General features: G+C 39.2%; 1 protein-coding gene across 1 annotated transcript in view; it reads left to right on the top strand.

Annotated features, from left to right (window-relative positions):
* LOC145414371 (muscle calcium channel subunit alpha-1-like) overlaps positions 1-19,552 on the top strand; it is a 1,622,725-nt gene that overhangs the window by 288,845 nt on the left and 1,314,328 nt on the right. The window contains exons 11-13 of the mRNA XM_080283905.1: positions 10,819-10,923; positions 12,832-12,925; positions 14,148-14,168. Of these exons, the coding sequence (XP_080140031.1) occupies positions 10,819-10,923; positions 12,832-12,925; positions 14,148-14,168 (220 nt within the window). The remainder of the gene's footprint in view (positions 1-10,818; positions 10,924-12,831; positions 12,926-14,147; positions 14,169-19,552) is intronic.

Here is a 19,552-nt window from a genome sequence, read left to right on the forward strand (position 1 = left end):
ACCCACGAGCGTAGCTTATTTCCTGTATATCACAATTAGGTAAATACTAGTAGATAAACACACACACACACACACACACACACACACACACACACACACATGAGGTGCCGAGCAGAGCGGACGCACGTCACACCACTCCGTACCTGGCCAAACCTGGCCAAGTGGTCATACCTAAATTAGTATCTTTATATGAGTCAAGCTTTGTACCAAGTTCAGCTAAATGGTGTTCTAATATAAAAAGAGAAAGTGTTAAGGAAGACTTGCTGAATTTTAACAGTTCAGCAAGATACTTTGGTTCACCAAACTTAAGAACCTTGAATGTAATAACACACAGTTTAAATTCAATTCTAGCCTTTACTGGTAACCAGTGCAACTCAATCAGAAATGGGGTAGTTGAGGTTCTCGGGGGGAGACCAAAGATAAGCCGTGCTGCTCTGTTTAACGCGGACTGAACTTCTGTTAGTATATTGTTTGGAAGACCAACCCACAGTGAATTACAATAATCAACACAAGACAAGACTACTGCATGGACCAATGTTAAGAGACACTGTCTGTTCAGGAATATTCTCACAGAGTACAGATTTCTGATATGCAAGTTACATCCTCTGACAACCTGATTAATATGTTCTTTGTAATTTAACTTTGAATTAAAATAAACACCCAGATTTCGAACAGAACTGACTGGACGAAGCTGTGACATGCCATTGTTCAAAGTCTGGGCATTATCAGTGTCATCAACCCTTCTGTTTCCTCTGATGATGATCTCAGTTTTACCATCATTCAGCTTAAGTTTCCTCTTAGTCATCCAAATCTTAATATCAGACATTAGAGATTCAAACTTTGTCTTAGTATCATTGATATTTGACATCTTAACATAGAGCTGGGTGTCATAAAAATGAGAGAACACATTGTAAGCATCAAGTAGAGACGATAAACTACTTGTGTAGACAGTAAATAGAATTGGACCCAAAACTGATCCTTGAGGGCCTCCAAATAGAAGGGGAGCAGAATCAGAGCAAGCGTAATCAACAACCACTCTCTGAGATCTGTCCGACAGATACGACTTAAGGAGCAAAAGGGCACTATCACAAACGCCATAAAAATACAGATCATCCAACAATAGTTTATGATATACTGTATCAAAAGCTGCAGACAGATCCAACAGAACTAGGAGAGAGGACATCCCACTACAAGCATTTGCCACCAAGTCACTCTGAATCCTTGTTAGTTCAGTTTCAGTTGAATGGTATTTTCTGTATTCTGATTGAACAACAGGAACAACTCTGTTGTGTTCCAGTAGTGGTAGAGTTGATTGAGTATGGCCCGCTCAATAATCTTGGATAAAAAAGACAGGTTAGAGACAGGATGATAATTTGTCATGCTCTCGACATCAAGGCCAGGTTTCTTAATTAGGGGCCTAAGCAAAGCACGTTTCTCAGACAGCTCAAAATTTCTTTCTAAGAAGCATCTATTTATTATGTTGCAGATAAAGTCTGCAGCGTGCTCATACACATCAGGCAGTTGTGACATGTTACATGGATCGAGTGAGCAAAATGTTTTATTAAGTTCTCTGATGTAACATTTGACATTGTTTACATCCAGTGGATGAAATGTTGAAAGCAAATGATCCCCGGTGCACCGTGGCTGGAAGTCAACTGAGTACGCTTCACTAGGAGAACTGCTGTCTAAATCACTTCTTATGCGAGATATCTTACTTGTAAAAAATGAAGCAAAATCAGAAGCCAATTGGACATCAGATACAGAAGTTGGTTTAACAATTACATTCCTCCAACCAACCAAATTGTTCACAATTGCAGACAGTTTTTTTTTATCACCACTGCATGAATCAACTTTATTTTGATAATACGTATCCTTTTGGGCTTTTACAGTGTAAACGACTGTTCTTCTCGCAAAAACATAACGCAAATGAGTTACTTCGGTCCGCTGCAAGTGCCACTCATGTTCTGCCCTTCTGCGTTTTCTATGCAAAGAATTAATGGATGGACCATACCACAGAGAATTATCACGTACAGTGATTGTTTTTACTACCTCAGGACAATAATGGTCAAAAATTGACCTGAGCTCGTTGTTGTAAATATCAACCATTTCACCAGAAGAAAGACTTGAAGAATCGATGGAGTTTAAACGTTGATCAATTTCAAAACACATCAACTGGTGGTCAACATTGTTGTAATTTCTGAACCTGATGACCCTTTTATATGAAGGGGATTTCGGGACATCAAAACTATGAGTGATTAGAGCATGATCAGAGATGAGGGGGTCAAATGAGTCAACCTCCACATCTGATACGTGCCTGCAACCAACAGGGGACAAGGTCAAATCAAGGACATGTCCTGAGACATGAGTTGGATTACTCACATGATTGAAAAAATTGTTCTGGGTGATCAGCTCAAGGAATTCTGAAGAAAGTAAACCATTATCTTTAATTTTCAAGAAATCCTTGAGACAGGACAGACTACCTGATATTTGGATGAAAGCAAACATTGTTCCCTTATTCAAGAAAGTGAATAGACAAAATCCACTCAACTACCAACCAGTATCACTAACCAGTGTTGTAAGCATTGTATTAGAAAAGCTGAAAAGGAAAATTTGGGTAAATCATCTAAAAGAACACACTATGATAACAGAAAGACAGTTTGGTTTCAGAAAGGGAAAATCATTTGTTACTAATCTGTTGAGCTACTGTGATAGAGTAACAGAAACATTACAGAAAAGAGAAGGATGGGTGGACAGTATCTATTTACATTTCAAGAAAACATTTGACAGAGTACCGCATCAAAGATTTTTATGGAAATTGTACCATCAAGGAGGAATCTGAGGCAGACTGTATTGTTGGATGCAAGATTTTCTCAGAAAAAAGAGGAATGAAAATAGTACAAAGGGGAAATTACTCATCATGGAGGGAAATGACTAGCGGAGTTCCACAGGGCTCAGTGCTGGCACCAACCATGTGTTTAGTGTATATAAATGATATAGATAGCAACATTGGAAATGAAAACTATCTAAATTATGTTTGCTGATGATACAAAAATACAATGAAAAATTACTAACCCAGACTCTTGTAAAGAGCCACAAGAAGAATTAAATAAACTTCATGAATGGAGCAATACATGGCAAATGGAATTCAATGTGGACAAGCGTCATGTAATTAAGCTTGGTAAAAGTGGAAAAAGACCTGATTGGGATAAAGCTAGGAAATAAAGCCCTACACATATCAGAAAAAGAGAAGGACCTAGGTTTGATCATCAATAACAGACTGTCTCTGGCTAACCACATCAGTGAGAAGGTATGGAACCTGTATACACTGCTTGCAAATATGAGAATAGCATTCACATACATAAATGAAGACATGCTAACTATCTATCTATCTATCTGTCTATAGCCCGACGCCCTAATCCCGCAAAGGGTGGCCGCAGACAAAACGCCTCCAAGTCGCTCTGTCACCCACCATTTGACTACCTTCCCCCCAATTCACCCCCCCCTCCCTCATATACCTCTCAACTCCATCCCTCCACCTCATCCTTGGTCTACCTCTCCCTCTCCCTCCTCCCACCTCACCCACATACACCCTCTTAGTCAGTCTTTCATTCTCCATTCTCTCCACATGTCCAAACCACCTCAGTGTATTTCTCCTAATCTTCTCAACCACATCCACATCCACCCCACAGCGTTCTTTCACTTCTTCATTCGTCAACCTGTCCCTCCACGTCACTCCACATGCTCCTCTCAAGTAACTCATTTCCACTGCTCTCACTCTTGACTTGTTCCCCTCTTGTAAGGTCCATGCCTCGCTTCCATACGTCAGGGTAGGGATCACAATACTATCATGCAGTGACTTCTTAACTTCCATACTCACCTCCCTATTTCTCATCACTGCTCTCAGTGTACCAACAACCTTCCTTCCCTGCTGTACCCTTTCACGCACTTCATCCCCCAAAGTTCCATCCTTACTCATCACACTACCCAAGTACTTGAATGCACTCACATTCTCCATATCCTCACCATCCAACCTCACTGCACACTCTGTGACTTCATTCCTCTCAAACACCATAACTTTACTTTTGTTTACATTAACTTTCAGATTGCTCCTCCTACACACTGTCCCAAATTCATTCACCAAATCTTGCAACTCCCATTCATCTTCACTCAACAGCACTGTATCATCAGCAAACAGCAACACCGGAAGCTTCCAAATCTCACCCTCATTCATTAGAGCCACCCCCACATGCTAAGAAAGATAGTAACATCATTCATAAAAACATCATTCATCAGACCCACCCTGGAGTATGTGTCATTAGTTTGGAGTCCTCATCTCAAAAAACAAATAGATAAGATTGAAAAAGTTCAAAGGTCCGCTACAAGATGGGTACCAAACCTAAAGGATCTAAGCTACGAAGAAAGATTAAAAAAACTGAATCTGCTTACACTACAGGAGAGAAAGAAAAGAGGAGACATGATAACGCTATATAAATGCATATCAGGGAAGGATAAAATAGACATAAATGATTACATAACCAATGGGGATGCATCAGCAAGAGGACACTGCAAAAAAATGCATAAAAAGAGAGGCGATAAAGACATAAGGAAATTTAGCTTCCCAAATAGGGCAATTGATCAGTGGAATGCACTACCGAATGAAATAGTGTGTGCCAAAACAATTCATAAATTTAAGGATGTGTATGATAAAAATGGTTTAAGACAGGACAGTATGAGCTGGACTCATTCCTGTAAAGATACAATTAGGTAAGAACAGTTAGGTAAGAACACACACACACACACACACACACACACACACACACAAAAGGAAGGAATCACCAAATTGAAAGTAGAAGGAGAGGTCTTTAACGATGCGGCAATGCAAACAGAAATAATGAACAAACGTTTCCAGTCAGTTTTCACTAAATAAAAGGAGCTTGTGGAAAGGGAGGGAGTGATTAGAAATGTTCCAGTGATAAAAGATATAAAAGTGGAGGTACAGGAAGTGTATAGATTACTGGAAACTCAAGATGTAAGGAAAGCCCCAGGACCTGATGGAATTTCTAATTGGGTACTGAAGGAATGCAGAGAACAACTGGCGGATAAAATTCACAGTTTAATCGTATGCTCACTGGAAGAGGGGAAAGTGCCACAAGAATGGAAGAGGGCAAATGTGGTACCAATTTACAAGGGAGGAAACAGGGAAGAATCCCTGAATTATAGACCAGTGTCTCTAACCAGCATAGTCGCAAAATTGTGTGAGAGAATCCAGAAAGACAGATGGATAAAATATCTGGAAGAGATGAATATTTTGGCTGAATGTCAGTTTGGATTCAGAAGTGAAAGGTCATGTGTTTCTAACTTGTTGAGCTTTTACTCAAGAGCGATTGACGTGGTACAGGAGAGAGATGGTTGGGTGGATTGTGTGTACTTAGATTTAGAGAAGGCCTTTGACAAGGTACCTCATAAGAGACTAATGTGGAAACTAGAATATATAGGAGGACTGAAGGGGAAACTTCTGGAATGGATGAGAGACTTTTTGAGAGACAGACAAATGAGGACAGTACTGTAATAAAGGATAGGATGTCTGGATGGAGGGAAGCAACAAGTGGAGCCCCTCAAGGCTCGGTGTTGGCGTCAGTAATGTTCCTGATTTACGTAAATGATATGGTAGATGGAGTGAACAGTTATGCAAGTCTGTTTGCTGATGATGTAAAGATCTTGAGGAAGGTAGAGGTCGAGGAGGATTGTAAAATACTGCAGGAGGATTTGGATAGGATTCACAGTTGGAGCCGGACATGGGAAATGAAATTTAATGTAAAGAAATGTAAAATATTGGAAATGGGTAAAAGTACCAGGAGGCCATCACTGAATTATTTGTTGGGTAATGAATTAATCACAAAAAAGAGGGAAGAGAAAGATTTGGGAGTGCTGGTCCAAGATAGTTTGTCACCAGAAAAGCACATTAACAAGATAGTTGGAGAGACTTATAAACTCTTGACTAACATAAGAGTAGCATTTCATTATATGGATGAGGAGATGATGAAAAAATTGATAGTGGCCATGATCCGCCCCAGGTTAGAATATGCAGCGGTAGTGTGGTCCCCACACAAAAAGAAAGATATAAACAAGATTGAGAGAATACAAAGAACAGCAACCAAGATGGTCCCCAGTCTGACAGACCTGTCATACAGAGAGAGGCTGGAAAAACTGGATTTGCCTTTGTTAGAGGAAAGGAGAAAAAGGGGAGACATGATTGCAGTGTTCAGGACCATGGTGGGAGTAGATAAAATTGACAAAGATCTGTTTGTATGGGATAAGAGAGCAACAAGAGGACACAGAATGAAATTGAAAAAGTCAAGCTGCTTGAAGGATATCAAGAAATATAGCTTTCCTTACAGAAGTATAGACTTATGGAATAGCCTGGACAAAGAGATCGTCCAGTCTAAAAACTTGAACGAGTTTAAAGTTAAATTTGACTTATTGAGAAACAGCGACGGAAACCCACGAGCATAGTATATTCCGTGTATATCACAATTAGGTATATACTTAAATATTTGGAACGACTTAGACAAAGAGGTGGTGCATGAGAAAAACATTCATGTGTGTAAAGGTAGACTTGATAAATGTGGATATGGAGACAGGACAACACGAGCAGTGCTCAATTCCTGTATAATACAAATATATAAACACACACACACACACACACACACACACACACACACACACACACACACACACACACACACAACCGCGCGCGTATTATTGACCCATCGACAGCAAGAGATCTTCCAAAGTTGAATGTAATTGGTAGCTGTAAAATCAGAATAATATATGAAATACATCATTGTTTTGGAGGTGCTGCATCTTTCACCATCTAAGCTTGAACTTTATATACATTCAGTCTGAGAACATATGATCATATTTATTCATATTTATTTATTCATCTCTGCTATTCTGCACTTGTCATCTAACCATTTCCCACTTTTCTTTGTCCATATTTGCTCATACTCAACCATATACAAGGCACATTTATTCCACTTTGCTCATGAGGATGAAAACCCTTCTGCAGATTCCCTACCGAAAGTTGTTCCACATCACTCCTCCAACATACGGCCCCACTCACAGACCAGGAGCTCTCATTTGAGGAACAAGGATTTCCCATGTCACTTGACTGAACTGAAGAGATATGGAAAAATTACCTGTTTTATGATCGTGCCAGTTATGGTATTTTGCTGAATTAAACATAAATTTTGCTGAATCAGACTTACAAATGCCGTTGCTAATTACATCATTGTTCCTGAAAAGAGCCAGCCCTAGCATGTATTCATTGTGGACATTATTGGCACCAAAATGGTGACATGGGAAGGTGTATAGCACTTACAAACACTTGTATAGACCTCAGGAAAGGGAGTATAAAATCAGCCTGTAGTTGGAAGAAAAAAATCCTTTCTAGTCATAACCTTTTGTGGACTAAGAAGTTTACTCAGTTTTATTGCAAAACATAACAAAGATGCCTCTCTCCCCAGTTCACCAGTATCATAATGACCCCTTTCTGTGCACTATGCTCTGGAGTGCTTAGTAATGTAGTTAACCACATCCCTGTAAAACTCCTATGCAGAATATAATTGTTTAACAGTAATAATGTCATCATACTGAAAAGGTTACTGGGGATTATTTGTAACCACTCCATTATGAGGATCTATGCCAACTTGAGTAAAATAATTTGAAAATAGCAAGAATGAAGTAAGGAAGGCATCGTTATGCTGAAGGGATTGATGTAACATAACTGCTCGAATATCTCATTATAGCTTCGTATTAGTTGAAAAATTAGTTGTTTGTTATGTGACAAGAAATTTAATTTGTTTGGGGAAGTCAGTAGTGTAGTAGATTTCTCTTTTTAGTGGTCATAGAATAAGGAGATTTAGAAATTTAATATGTTTTCTGTAGTCAGTAGTGGATTTATCGTTTTAGTGCTTACAGAATATAGAGATTTTAATCTCACTCTGGTCACTCTCATCTTAAATGTCAGGACCAACTTGCCTAGCCCCCAGGTGCCTACTCTTCTCATGGGGCAACAGAGGATTAGATGATGAATGAATGAATGAACTTTCTCACTCAGTATCTGAAATTATCACAGTAAAGGAATTTTGTTTTTTGGTTAAAGTGAAGGGTGTAGTTTTCTGAACGATAACTCATTGTAGTTTTCTGGTGTAAGTGTCTGAATATGCTTTCATCATGATCTTATGTAATTCATTGCCTTTCATGATAAGAAAGGCATGTGATACTTGAACTAGGGTACTAAAATATAGGTATTTTAGCTTGAAAAGTACAGACGACCCCGAGATACAATACCCCTAGATGCATAGCGATGGAGGTAAAAATACCACCCTACCCTGCTAAATGATGGCCAAACCCCAGGATAATGATGGGTTTTGTGTTTTTAAAACCGATTTTGATGATATTTTAGACTTAAATTTTGCGTTTAGGTTGATTTATAAACTGTTTTTAGCAGTGCTGGGCAGGTGCGCAAACACTTGTGCAAAGCGCAATTGCGCACCGTTGCGCTCTGGTGAATATGGTTTGCGCATTGTGCACCGCATGAGATCACACGCAATATTGCGCTTGTGCACATGGAAAGGTAGGTGCACAAGCGCAAATTTAGTTGCACTTGCACAACTAAATTTTTGCTTGCACACCTTCCTTGCGCACCTGTCCTGTCCAAGGGACACGTGGTCTTTGAAGCTTCCCCTATGTCTGAACAAGGGATGGGGGAGGCTCGGGCGGGTCGCGAGGGTTCTGCTGGGGGAAGGCGGGAGGGATGGAGGGTAGTAGCATTTCTTAAAATGTTTCAACAGAGATAATGTATTTTACTATTTTTTAAAATTATTATTATTAGTAAATAATAATAAATTAAAAATACATTATTTATAAAGAGTAGCATATGCAATTCCTAACAAAAATCATTGAAACATTATTTAAATAAAATATCCACAGCCTAATTATTTATTAGGCTGTGGATATTTGATTTAAATATTGTAATATGTTTTAACTATTTTTGTAAGGAATTACTCATGCTATTGTATACCTATATTGAATTATGAAATAAAACGTCTTGTGAAAATGCAGATAAAACTTGTAACATCACAGCCTTTGTTTCCCCTGTCCCTCTGCTTCGCAGCCCTCTCACTCCTCAGTTTGAACTTCCACGAGTGAAAAAGTTACTACATGACAGTATTGTGATACCAGCTCTAATGCATGGAAGTCAAGCTTTGACCTTGTTGGAAGGACAGAAGTCAAGAATGAGAGCAGTGGAAATGAGTTATTTGAGAGGAGCATGTGGAGTTGCATGGAGAGACAGACTGAAAAATGAGGAAGTAAAGGAGCGTTGTGGTGTGGATGTGGATGTGGTAGGAAGCGTTAGGAGAAACACATTAAGGTGGTTTGGTCATATGGAGAGGATGGAGAGTGAGAGGCTAACGAGGAGAGTGTATGTGAGTGATGTGAAGGGGGGGAGAGGGAGGGGGAGGCCAAGGATGAGATGGAGGGATGGGGTGGAGAGGTATATGAGAGAGGGGGGTGTGAGCTGGGAGCAGGGCAGTGAAATTGCAGGGGACAGGGCGACGTGGAGGCAATTTGTTTGTGGCCACCCCAAACGGGATTGAGGCGTCTAGCAATTGATAGATAGATAGACACTTGTGCAAATTACAAATAATATAAAATAATAAATAAAAGTAAGTATGCTATTTTATGTAAATATCTGAATATTTTACAGTAATTCCCACAAATATATCCAAATGGTTTGCGCTTGTGCTTTGCGACATTGCACAAGCTAAATATTTGTCAGATTGCGCACTTGCGCTTGCACAAGGTAGTGAACTGTGGATTGCGCTTTGCGCTTGCGCAAGGTCCTTCTTCGTTTGCGCTGTCCACCACTGGTTTTTAGACAGATTAATGTGTTTTAGTCATAGGTGGGGTGAACATTGTCATTTTGGGGTACAGTTTACTAAGTATGATTTATTTGCAGACTTATTTTTGATGGTTTTCAGACTTTATTTTTGGGTTTAGGTGAGTTATAAACTGCTTTTAGGCTTAGTTTAGCTTGTTCTAAAGCAATTTCGGGGTTAAGGATAGCTAGAAACTTATTTTTGGACTCATTTGGGTGGGTTTAGGACTTGGTTGGGGGAAAGCCCAAGGCTCAAATATCCATTGCTATACTTTACATGTTAAATCTACCCTGAGATATGATACCCCACTTAGCGATGGGTTTTTACTTAACCAATTGCATCATTTAACTGGGGTATGCCTGTATTGTATATAGTAAGAGCTGCTTTAGTAGTGAACTGCAGCATACATATGACAGATTAGTGGCATTTTTCTGAAATTTGTCCCTGAGTTTGGAGGTTTGGCTTTAGATACACTGATTGTAAGGTGAATCATTAAAATCACAATATAAATCTGGGGCTGTTCCTTTGGAGAGAGTTGTGCACGGTTCTGTTAAAGAATTTCATATGATTATGAAATGAAGGATATGTTACTGTATCTTGAAATACATGAAAAGAAATGCTCTCTCAGTCCAAACATGGTTTCCATTCTGAAAAGATTTTAGTAAGAATGAAATGCATCCCAGTCTGTAAAGTAACTTGAGAATTAACTTATATAGTTCAAGTTACAAATGCACTGTTAGTTTGTCCAGACTTAACCTAGCCCCCCTGTAGTAGAAAGAGATGGAGTGTCACAGCTGTAACACTGAGACTGGATGACTGATTCGGGGCATCTAAAGCGGAATCATGTTAACTGGGTCCGCCCCCTATCCTTCAGACGGGCGGCGTTTAGTTCTGCCGGGCACGAGCAACCGTGGAGCCATGTCGGTGGCTTCCCCAACCTCCCTTCTGCTCTTCTTGCCCCTCTTCTCTATGCGTAACTGTATGTATGAGGCCAGAGAACTAAACAGGTGACCGCCAGGCCCGCGCTCTGGCCAGACTCCCTCCTGCTTGAACCAGGCGCACTCTCAGCTGGCGGAGAGCGCGGGCCTGTTCATACTTTCCACCTTAAAGGCTCATTCGCTAGCACGCTCGCATGGTGTGGCGTCCTCATGTTCTTCCTCAGTTTTTATTTTCCTTGAGGATTTATATTTGATTCTACACCTTTTCTGCTGCTGCATTTTTCTTTCCTTTTGATGAGTTCCAGTTGAAACTTGCAGTATCACTGTACTGTGAATTTGATCTAACCATCTAATTTTTTTTTCTATACATAAAGTTCTGAACAAATGAAAATGTCGTGAAATACTCTGCAGTCAGCATTCCATTTTGGGAAAAATACGGACTTCATAATTTGTATGGTACCCTGATTTTTTTCCACTCTCAGCTGTTGTCACCAGCTACCACGAGACACCACCACATTTGTGGCACATCAGCTGTGAAGAAAATAATCTTTGTGTGTGACACTTGTTTTTGTCAAAATTGTTCTGTTTGTACTGTAAAATGTGTTCAGTTATGTAAAAGTACTAATGCCCTTAATTTATTGTAAATTTTGATTTAGGCTAGATTTTTCTTAGTTGAAGCAAAAGATGATTTCCTCAGCTTCCTAAATATCTTAATTTCTCCCTATTTTCAGTTATTCTTTTCTTTTCTTTTTTAATTTATTTGCTCTGTTTTTTGTTTAGGCTTAAAATAACTTGCCATTCTTCATCTTCACTTACAATGAATTCTTTTCAAAGAATGAAGTATTTAATGTCATCTAACATCACAACCTGCAAATATTCACATATTTTATCAGTTGCTTCTACACTTTGATTTATCAACCTTCGGAAAATTTTATTGTTTTGCGCAGTATTATAATGACTTGGTGACTCAGTCCTTTATATTATATTACTAACACTGCAGAATTGTCTCAACTTTGGCATCTTGATCTGTTTCAGTAAGTTGCCTGTGACTTGGTTGATTTGTTGAACCAAAGGGAGTGAAAGGTGTCCTGCACTCATATTCTTGATTTACCATGTTTGAAATATCGTATGAATATCTCTCTTACTACAGTATTATTAAATATAATGTGCCTAAAACATTCCACTGTTTTCTTCAGCATAGCAGCTGTGCAGCATCTATATTCAGTACACAATCTCTTGAATTTGGGGGGATCTACGTTTCCCTTATTTGGTGCCTAGCATCAACAGGATTTATATATTTGTTATTTGGTCATTGTTACTACTAAGTTTGACATTCATTGCCAGACTGTCAGATCACGCTGCCACACTGTAGTATGTGCATGTTACCGTCTTCTGAACACCAAAGCTTGTCTGATTCAGATGCTGCCACAGCCCTCAGCCTATATGATTTATGGTGTTTGTAATCCACTGTTGCCCTCTTCAGCTGTACGTGGTGTTCCTCTCCTCTCACCTCTGGGAATGATATGCATGTGTCCATCCCTTTGTTTCTCCTGAATTTTCTCCTGTCTCATGGATTATAAATGACATCTTTTGTGTCGTAGTACTTAACTCATTTTCTCCCAGCTAGATTTAATGCCATTTTCATGTTATGTAGGCTAAGTATGTGAAACTAGACAGTGCATTGAAATATTTGTAGGTCCAGATATTTCAACACAGTTGTTACAAAGATAGCACTAGTTGTTACAAGTCCCATTTTAGCTTGCCCTTTGATTATGTGTATAGAAATCCCATATGTATTTAGATTTTCATGTACAGAATATTCTAACAGTTGTAGTAAAAAGTCTGTGGAGATCAAGAACACCCTCCCCATAATCTTCTTCCACACATTAGTAGGAAATGAGCTTCAGCTTCAGCTGATGACCTTAATTCATTAGTAACTTCCTTTGCAGCTAAAGCTGTAGATGTTGACACCGACAAAGGTGATGACCATGATGATGCACAGCAGCCGTCCTGGTGGCAGAAAAAGAAAAAAGGATTTGACCGGTTGGTATTAATGTAGTTTTTTACCTTTAGGAATTATTGTATTATGCTGTACCTGTTAATTAAAGCAATGTCATTTCAGTGGAAATCTAGTTGCTCATACAGCCTAAGCCACTTCTTAGTTTGTACCACCAATCTTAATGTTAAATATGAATGAAAATTAATTGGGAGAAATACTCATTATGAAGAGACCTTAGTGTGTTACACTTCTTGATTAAAATGATTAACAGTAATTGTAGTAATTAAACTGAAATTAGATCACTCTACCTTACTTATATGTGAGAGATTTGTTCCCATGAAATTATTAACACATGGTCAATTTGTTGGTCTGTAATAGCAGCTTATGTGAAGAAATCACTGATACAGCTGTTATTTTTTATAATTTTATTTGTTTAATAAACCAGAAAACTATTGGACTTCTGCTGTTTGTATTACTATATGTGTTATGACAAAGAACCCAACAGTTAAAGTTTACCAGCAGTTTATTATGTAGATATACCTTAAAATGTGAAGCTTTGGATTTCTCTATCGTCTTGGTTCATATTTTTTATTGCCAGTGTATATATTTATGTAGTTACAAGCTTATGGCAGACTTTATGCTCTTTTTGTTACTTCTGATCTAAAGCTTGTTGACGTCAACAAACTGTTAGAATTAGTTTATAAACAAGAGTAGGATTTACCTGAAAGGTACACAAGCTTATATGTTTGTGAACCTAGCTGGATAGAATACTGAAACATCTTGCTGTATATTATAACATGTCATGTCGGATTTTAATGTGATTCAGCTCTGTCCTCACATCTAATTGAGTAAAAACTGTAACATTATTATTCTAAAATGAAATGTTACTGCAGTTGAAGAGAGGTAGCATGTTACTATAAATGCCTATCCCATTGCTCATTAATGCTTAGTAAGCAGCAAGAGTGTATGGTCATTAATGTTTTTGCATTGGATTATAAGAATTATAAATTATATTGACTAACAGAATACCATATATGAAATGGTAGGATCAGGATTTTGCCATTTATGTATTGGTGTTCCAGTATGCTTCCATAAATTTAAGTTTCAAAGTATGAATATACCTGGAAACTGTTGATTATGAATTCTGTTCATTTGAGTTAGGTATGAGGAAAAAGCTGATTGATAAGACAATAATAGGAAAATATTGATGTCAAGTAAGTTAGTGAGTGGCCATTAATATATAGCCTTCTTGTCTCTCCTGTTTAGCTTCGTGAAAGGGACAATAGGGTGTGTACCATAGCAAGGGTAAAACCATTGTGCCCCTGCCAAAGCATGACCCTCTGCCACTGTGCGACAGACACTTACTCTCATATGTTCCGGAACTGAGGCATATATGGAGTGTCCCTGAATGTGTGTGTGAAAGGTTTCAGGGGGTTATTCCTGGGCTAGTTTTTAGTATTAAATGCTGTGTCACCTTGAGCCAGTTTTTCAACTATTATGGAAGTACAGTTACAAGTGAAAATGATCTTTGTAATTCACTCACAGGGTTATGAGCAGCTGAAGCTGTTATGGAGCTACAGTTACTGATGACTGTGTGAGTGAAAATAGTCACTTTCATAATTCACCCATAAGGTCATCAGTAATTGTAGCTCTGTAATGGTGGAGAATTGGATCCATCTTGATGTTGCATTAATTACTCAAAATTAGCCCCAAAATGAGCTCTTGAAGTTTGTCACACACATCCCAGGATACCCTGTATACACATGCATACTGACACCCAGCGTGCTTGTGTGTTGGTGCTCAGAATGTACACTACTTTACTGATGTATCAATAATTTATCTTACTGACACGTAAAAGCCCTTGTGTGCACTTACATTCTGCAGTTTTTTCTTTCTTTTTTCATTTTCCTTTACTGGCACTGCTCTTCATATGGATGGTAATACAGTAGTTTTATGTTAAAATACATGGAATTCCTCTGATCCAGTGACATCTTTCTTGTTTTTATCGAACCACTACCAGATGATTTTATTCAGTTTTAAGGGAGATCTCATGTAGTTAAAGAGTTAATGAAGGCTGTATCTAACCTTTCCAGTTCAAAAAGTTTCTCCCAAACTGAATGAAACCATCTGGAGGTGGCAAGGATAAACTAGATATAGATATATATATATATATATATATATATATATATATATACATACAAACAACTATACACATACATACATACATACAAATATATATATATATATATATATATATATATATATATATATATATATATATATATATTCATCCATCCATCATCCAATTCTACATTGTCCCATGAGAAGCATAGGATCCTGGGGCTAGGCAGTTGGTCCCAACATTTAAGATGAGCGTAAATATATATATATATATCTATCTATCTATTGCCAGACGCCTCAATCCCGTTCAGGGTGGCCACAAACAAATCGCCTCCACGTCGCCCTGTCCCCCGCCATTTCACTGCCCCGCTCCCAACTCACACCCCCCTCTCTCATATACCTGTCCGCCCCATCCCTCCATCTCATCCTAGGCCTCCCCCTCCCTCTTCCCCCCTCCACCTCACTCACATACACTCTCTTCGTCAGTCTTTCACCCTCCATCCTCTCCACATGGCCAAACCACCTCAGTGTATTCCTCCTAACGCTTCCTATCACATCCACATCCACACCACAACGCTTCTTTATATCCTCATTTGTCAGCCTGTCTCTCCATGTGACTCCACAGGCTCCTCTTAAATAACTCATTTCCACTGCTCTCACTCTTAACTTGTGCCCTTCCAGCAATGTCCAAGCTTCACTTCCATACGATAGAGTTGGTATCACAATACTGTCATGTAGTAACTTTTTCACTTCCTTGCTCACTTCCCTGTTTCTTATCACTGCTTTCAAAGAACCAGCAACCTTTCTTCCCTGCTGTACCCTTTCAAGTACTTCACCCTCCAAACCTCCATCCTTACTCATCACATTACCCAAGTACTTCAACATACTCACATTTTCCAATTCCTCACCATCCAGCCTCGCTGTATATTCACTGACTTCACCTCTCTCAGACACCATCACTTTACTCTTCCCTACATTCACCTTTAGATTCCGTTTCTTACACACTCTCCCAAACTCAACCGCCAAGCCTTGCAGCTCTCCTTCGTCTTCACTCAACAACACAGTATCATCTGGAAACAACAGTACAGGGAGTTTCCAAACACTACCCTCTATCACCAGGGCCACTCCAACATCCACTACCCTACCTTGTATACATATATATATATAATCACTGGATTCAAGGAGTTAATCATTGGGGGGAGGGGGGGACATCATTCAATGCAATATTATTGCATGGGAAGGTGTATGGATCTTGGATAAAGCTACTGTAGTCCAGAACATTACAGGTTAGATTTCCAGACTACCTATTGACTGTGCAGAGAAAAATATTAGCCAGCTGGTACATCACATAACTAGACCAGTAGTTAATGAAAGTACTGTACAGTATTTTGCTTTATGTACAGTAACATCACATATGGATCTTGGATAAAGCTACGTAGTCCAGAACATTACAGGGTAGGTGTCCAGCCTACCTGTTGGCTGTGCAGAGATAAATACTAGCCAGGTGGTACCTCACATAACTAGACCAGTAATTAATGAAAGTACAGTAGTTTGCTTTATGTACAGTAACATCATAAGTCAGAATTTATGGGGCACTAGCCTTGCTGACTTATAAAAATTCATACATATTGAGGTACTTTTTCCTTGGTTGCTCCAACCACAATCAGACAGATTTTAAAACGTTATCACCTCATATTTTTATGGGGAACTACTGATTTTGACAAAGTAACACTCACCAGGACTATAGGCAAGGATAAACACTTCTGCTGACATTGTTAATTAGTAGCTAACACACAAAAAGATAAAACAAAGTGGTAATATCTAGGGCTGGTCCAGCCCTAGATATTAGATATGGTACTGTCAAAGCAGAGTTTGTGTGGTCAGGTACAGTTTGTCTGTCATAAAGCCATCTTGTAAAGTGTTTATGACAAAATGAGTGCATAAGAGATGTAGTGGTATTAGAGGTAGGCTGTGAAATGATACATTACTGATTTTGTTAATAGGGTGTGTTGGGGAGAGCATGTAGAGATTGGTAATCTTAAAAGAATTGTTCTTGTCAGAGTCTCTTGAATGTCAGGAGAAGTTTTTTTTTTTTTTTGGGGGGATATGTGAGGTGGACCAAGAGAGAGAGGAGCTGTCAGGGAGAAAGACTGAAATTTGAGAAGCTTAGGATAAAAAGAAATGGCAAATGAATAATGAGCCAAAGTAGAGGAGGAGTTAGAATCAGTGAATTGGGGTGAAATGGATCTGGACAGCTTGTGGAATGCATGTAGGGAATACTTAGTTAGGAATGCAAAAGCAGTGTGTGGTGTGGCATGGTGGGATGAAGAGGTCAAGAGAGCAGTGGGGGAAAAGAGGAAGAAGTGGTTAGAGTGGATACAGGACAGGGGTTCAGTTGAAATAAGAAATGGATAAATTGAGATCAAGAAGCACATAAAAAGACTAGTGAAGAGGAGAAAGAAGGCGGTAAATGATGATCTAGGAGGAAAAATGAATACAAATTACTCTGAAAATAAGAAATTATTCTGGAAAGCGGTGCAGAAATGTAGAAATGACAGTGGAAAGAAATGTGAAAGTGTGAAGGATGTAAGTGGTAGATTATTAACCCATAGGGATGAAGTAAGGACCAGATGGAAAGAATGTTTTGAAATCTGATATATGAGAATGGAGAGAGCAAAGTGACTGTTAACATGATTGGTTTTGAGGGCATACAGAAAAGGAATGCAGTTCCAGGAAACGTGACACTCTCAGAAGTGAAGAACTCTGTGAAGCGGCTGAAAAATGGGAAAGTAGCTGGGGTTGATGAGGTGTATGCAGAGATGATTAAGTGTAGTGGAGAGAGTGGACTGAAGTGCTTGTTGGAGATGTGTAAGAAGGCATGGATGAGTGAAACTGTGCCAGTAGAGTGGAAAAAGGGAGTGATTGTACCCCTAAACAAATACAAAGGTAAGTGAAGTGTGTGTAAGAATTACCATGGCATAAGTCTGTTGAGAGTGGTAGGGAAGGTATATGGAAGAATTGTTATAGAGAGAGTAAGAGAGATCAACAGTCCTATTGAGTGACAAACAGGGTTGCTTTAGGTGTGGCTGAGGATGTGTGGATCATACAGTATATTTGCAGTAAGGGAGATAGTGAGGTGTGTGAGAAGAACTACAAGGTGTTTAAGTCATTCATGGATCTGGAAGAAGCATATGACAAAGTAAGCTGAGAAGGATTGTGGGAGGTTTTGCACATGTACGGTGTAGATGGTAAGCTGCTGGGTGCCGTCAAGAGTTTTTATGATGGTAGTGAGGTATACGTAAGGGTAAATGGACATGTAAGTGATTGGTTCATGATCATTGTAAGCATGCGACAAGGTTGTGTGATGTCCCCATGGTTGTTCAATATACAGCAAAATCTGTATGTTTGGAAAAAAGAAAAAAACATGGGTGCAGTGTCCAGTGTACTGATTTGGCAACATTTAAAATTACATATGTTATTTTCTCAAAGTAAATGAAAAACACCTCACATACACTTCAGGTTCACTATAATAATACATTTAAAAACAAAATGTGATTTATTGATAATCCAGCACTTACCTGAATTTGAGTTAGAAGATATTTAACTGGAACAAAATGTGATGCCTCTTTGTCTCTGCAAAGGGCATCACCCAGGTGAGGTAATTACAACACTGCTCAACTCAAACGCTATCTGTTGAGCCAGCTCGGCATTACAGCCCTCCTGCAGCCAGATGCTTGTCTTCAGAAATGATAATTTTTCATGCCTTTAGCTTAGGAAGACTGAAATGTAGCAAAATCGGTACCTGAGACCATAAGGGTTAACATAGTTAATATTGTAATGGGGATCTTTAAATACCCATGTTACCTGTAGGCAAAGAGGGGATGGGCCTGAGTTTGAATCTCGGCCAGGACAGTGCAATTAATTTGTTAAGTTTCATGCCAGATATTACATTGGTTGGCAGTGGTGTGGGATTTGAGGTGAGGCTCGGTTGGCAATTTGATGATGTTCCTTGGTAGCTAACAATGTCTTTGTCGTTACATTCCGGGGATGAGCTGTTCGGTGTGGTCCGCATCGTCCCCAGTGGTGGCCGTAAATGCTATGCCGCCATGTGTGTTTGAAACTCACCAAATTAATCACCAATGGGAGAAAAGAGGAATGTAATGTGGTCTATAAATGCCCGCATTGTCCTTAGGCAAAGAGGGGATCCTCTGTTTGGCTCAGTGGTAACGTGCACACATGCGGAACATGGGGACCTGAGTTCAGATCCCGGCCAGGACACTGTAATTAATTTGTTAAGATTCATGCCTGTTATTACTATATATCTACATATCCAATCATCCATCATCCAATCATACATTGCCCCATGAGGAGCGTAGGAGCCCGGGGCTAGGCAGTTGGTCCCGACATTTAAGATGAGAGTGACCAGCCTCACTCATCCCTGAGTGAGATTACATGAGCAATCAACCCCAACCACCCCTTGGATATAAACCTTCACCGGCTCAATCCGATTGGAGTGCAATAATTACCCACTAAACCATCAGGCGCCAAAA

Source organism: Coenobita brevimanus, chromosome 99 (genome assembly GCF_032717465.1).
Source record: "Coenobita brevimanus isolate Jiangsu-jjx chromosome 99, ASM3271746v2, whole genome shotgun sequence".
In the NCBI taxonomy this organism is placed as follows: Eukaryota; Metazoa; Arthropoda; class Malacostraca; order Decapoda; family Coenobitidae; genus Coenobita; species Coenobita brevimanus.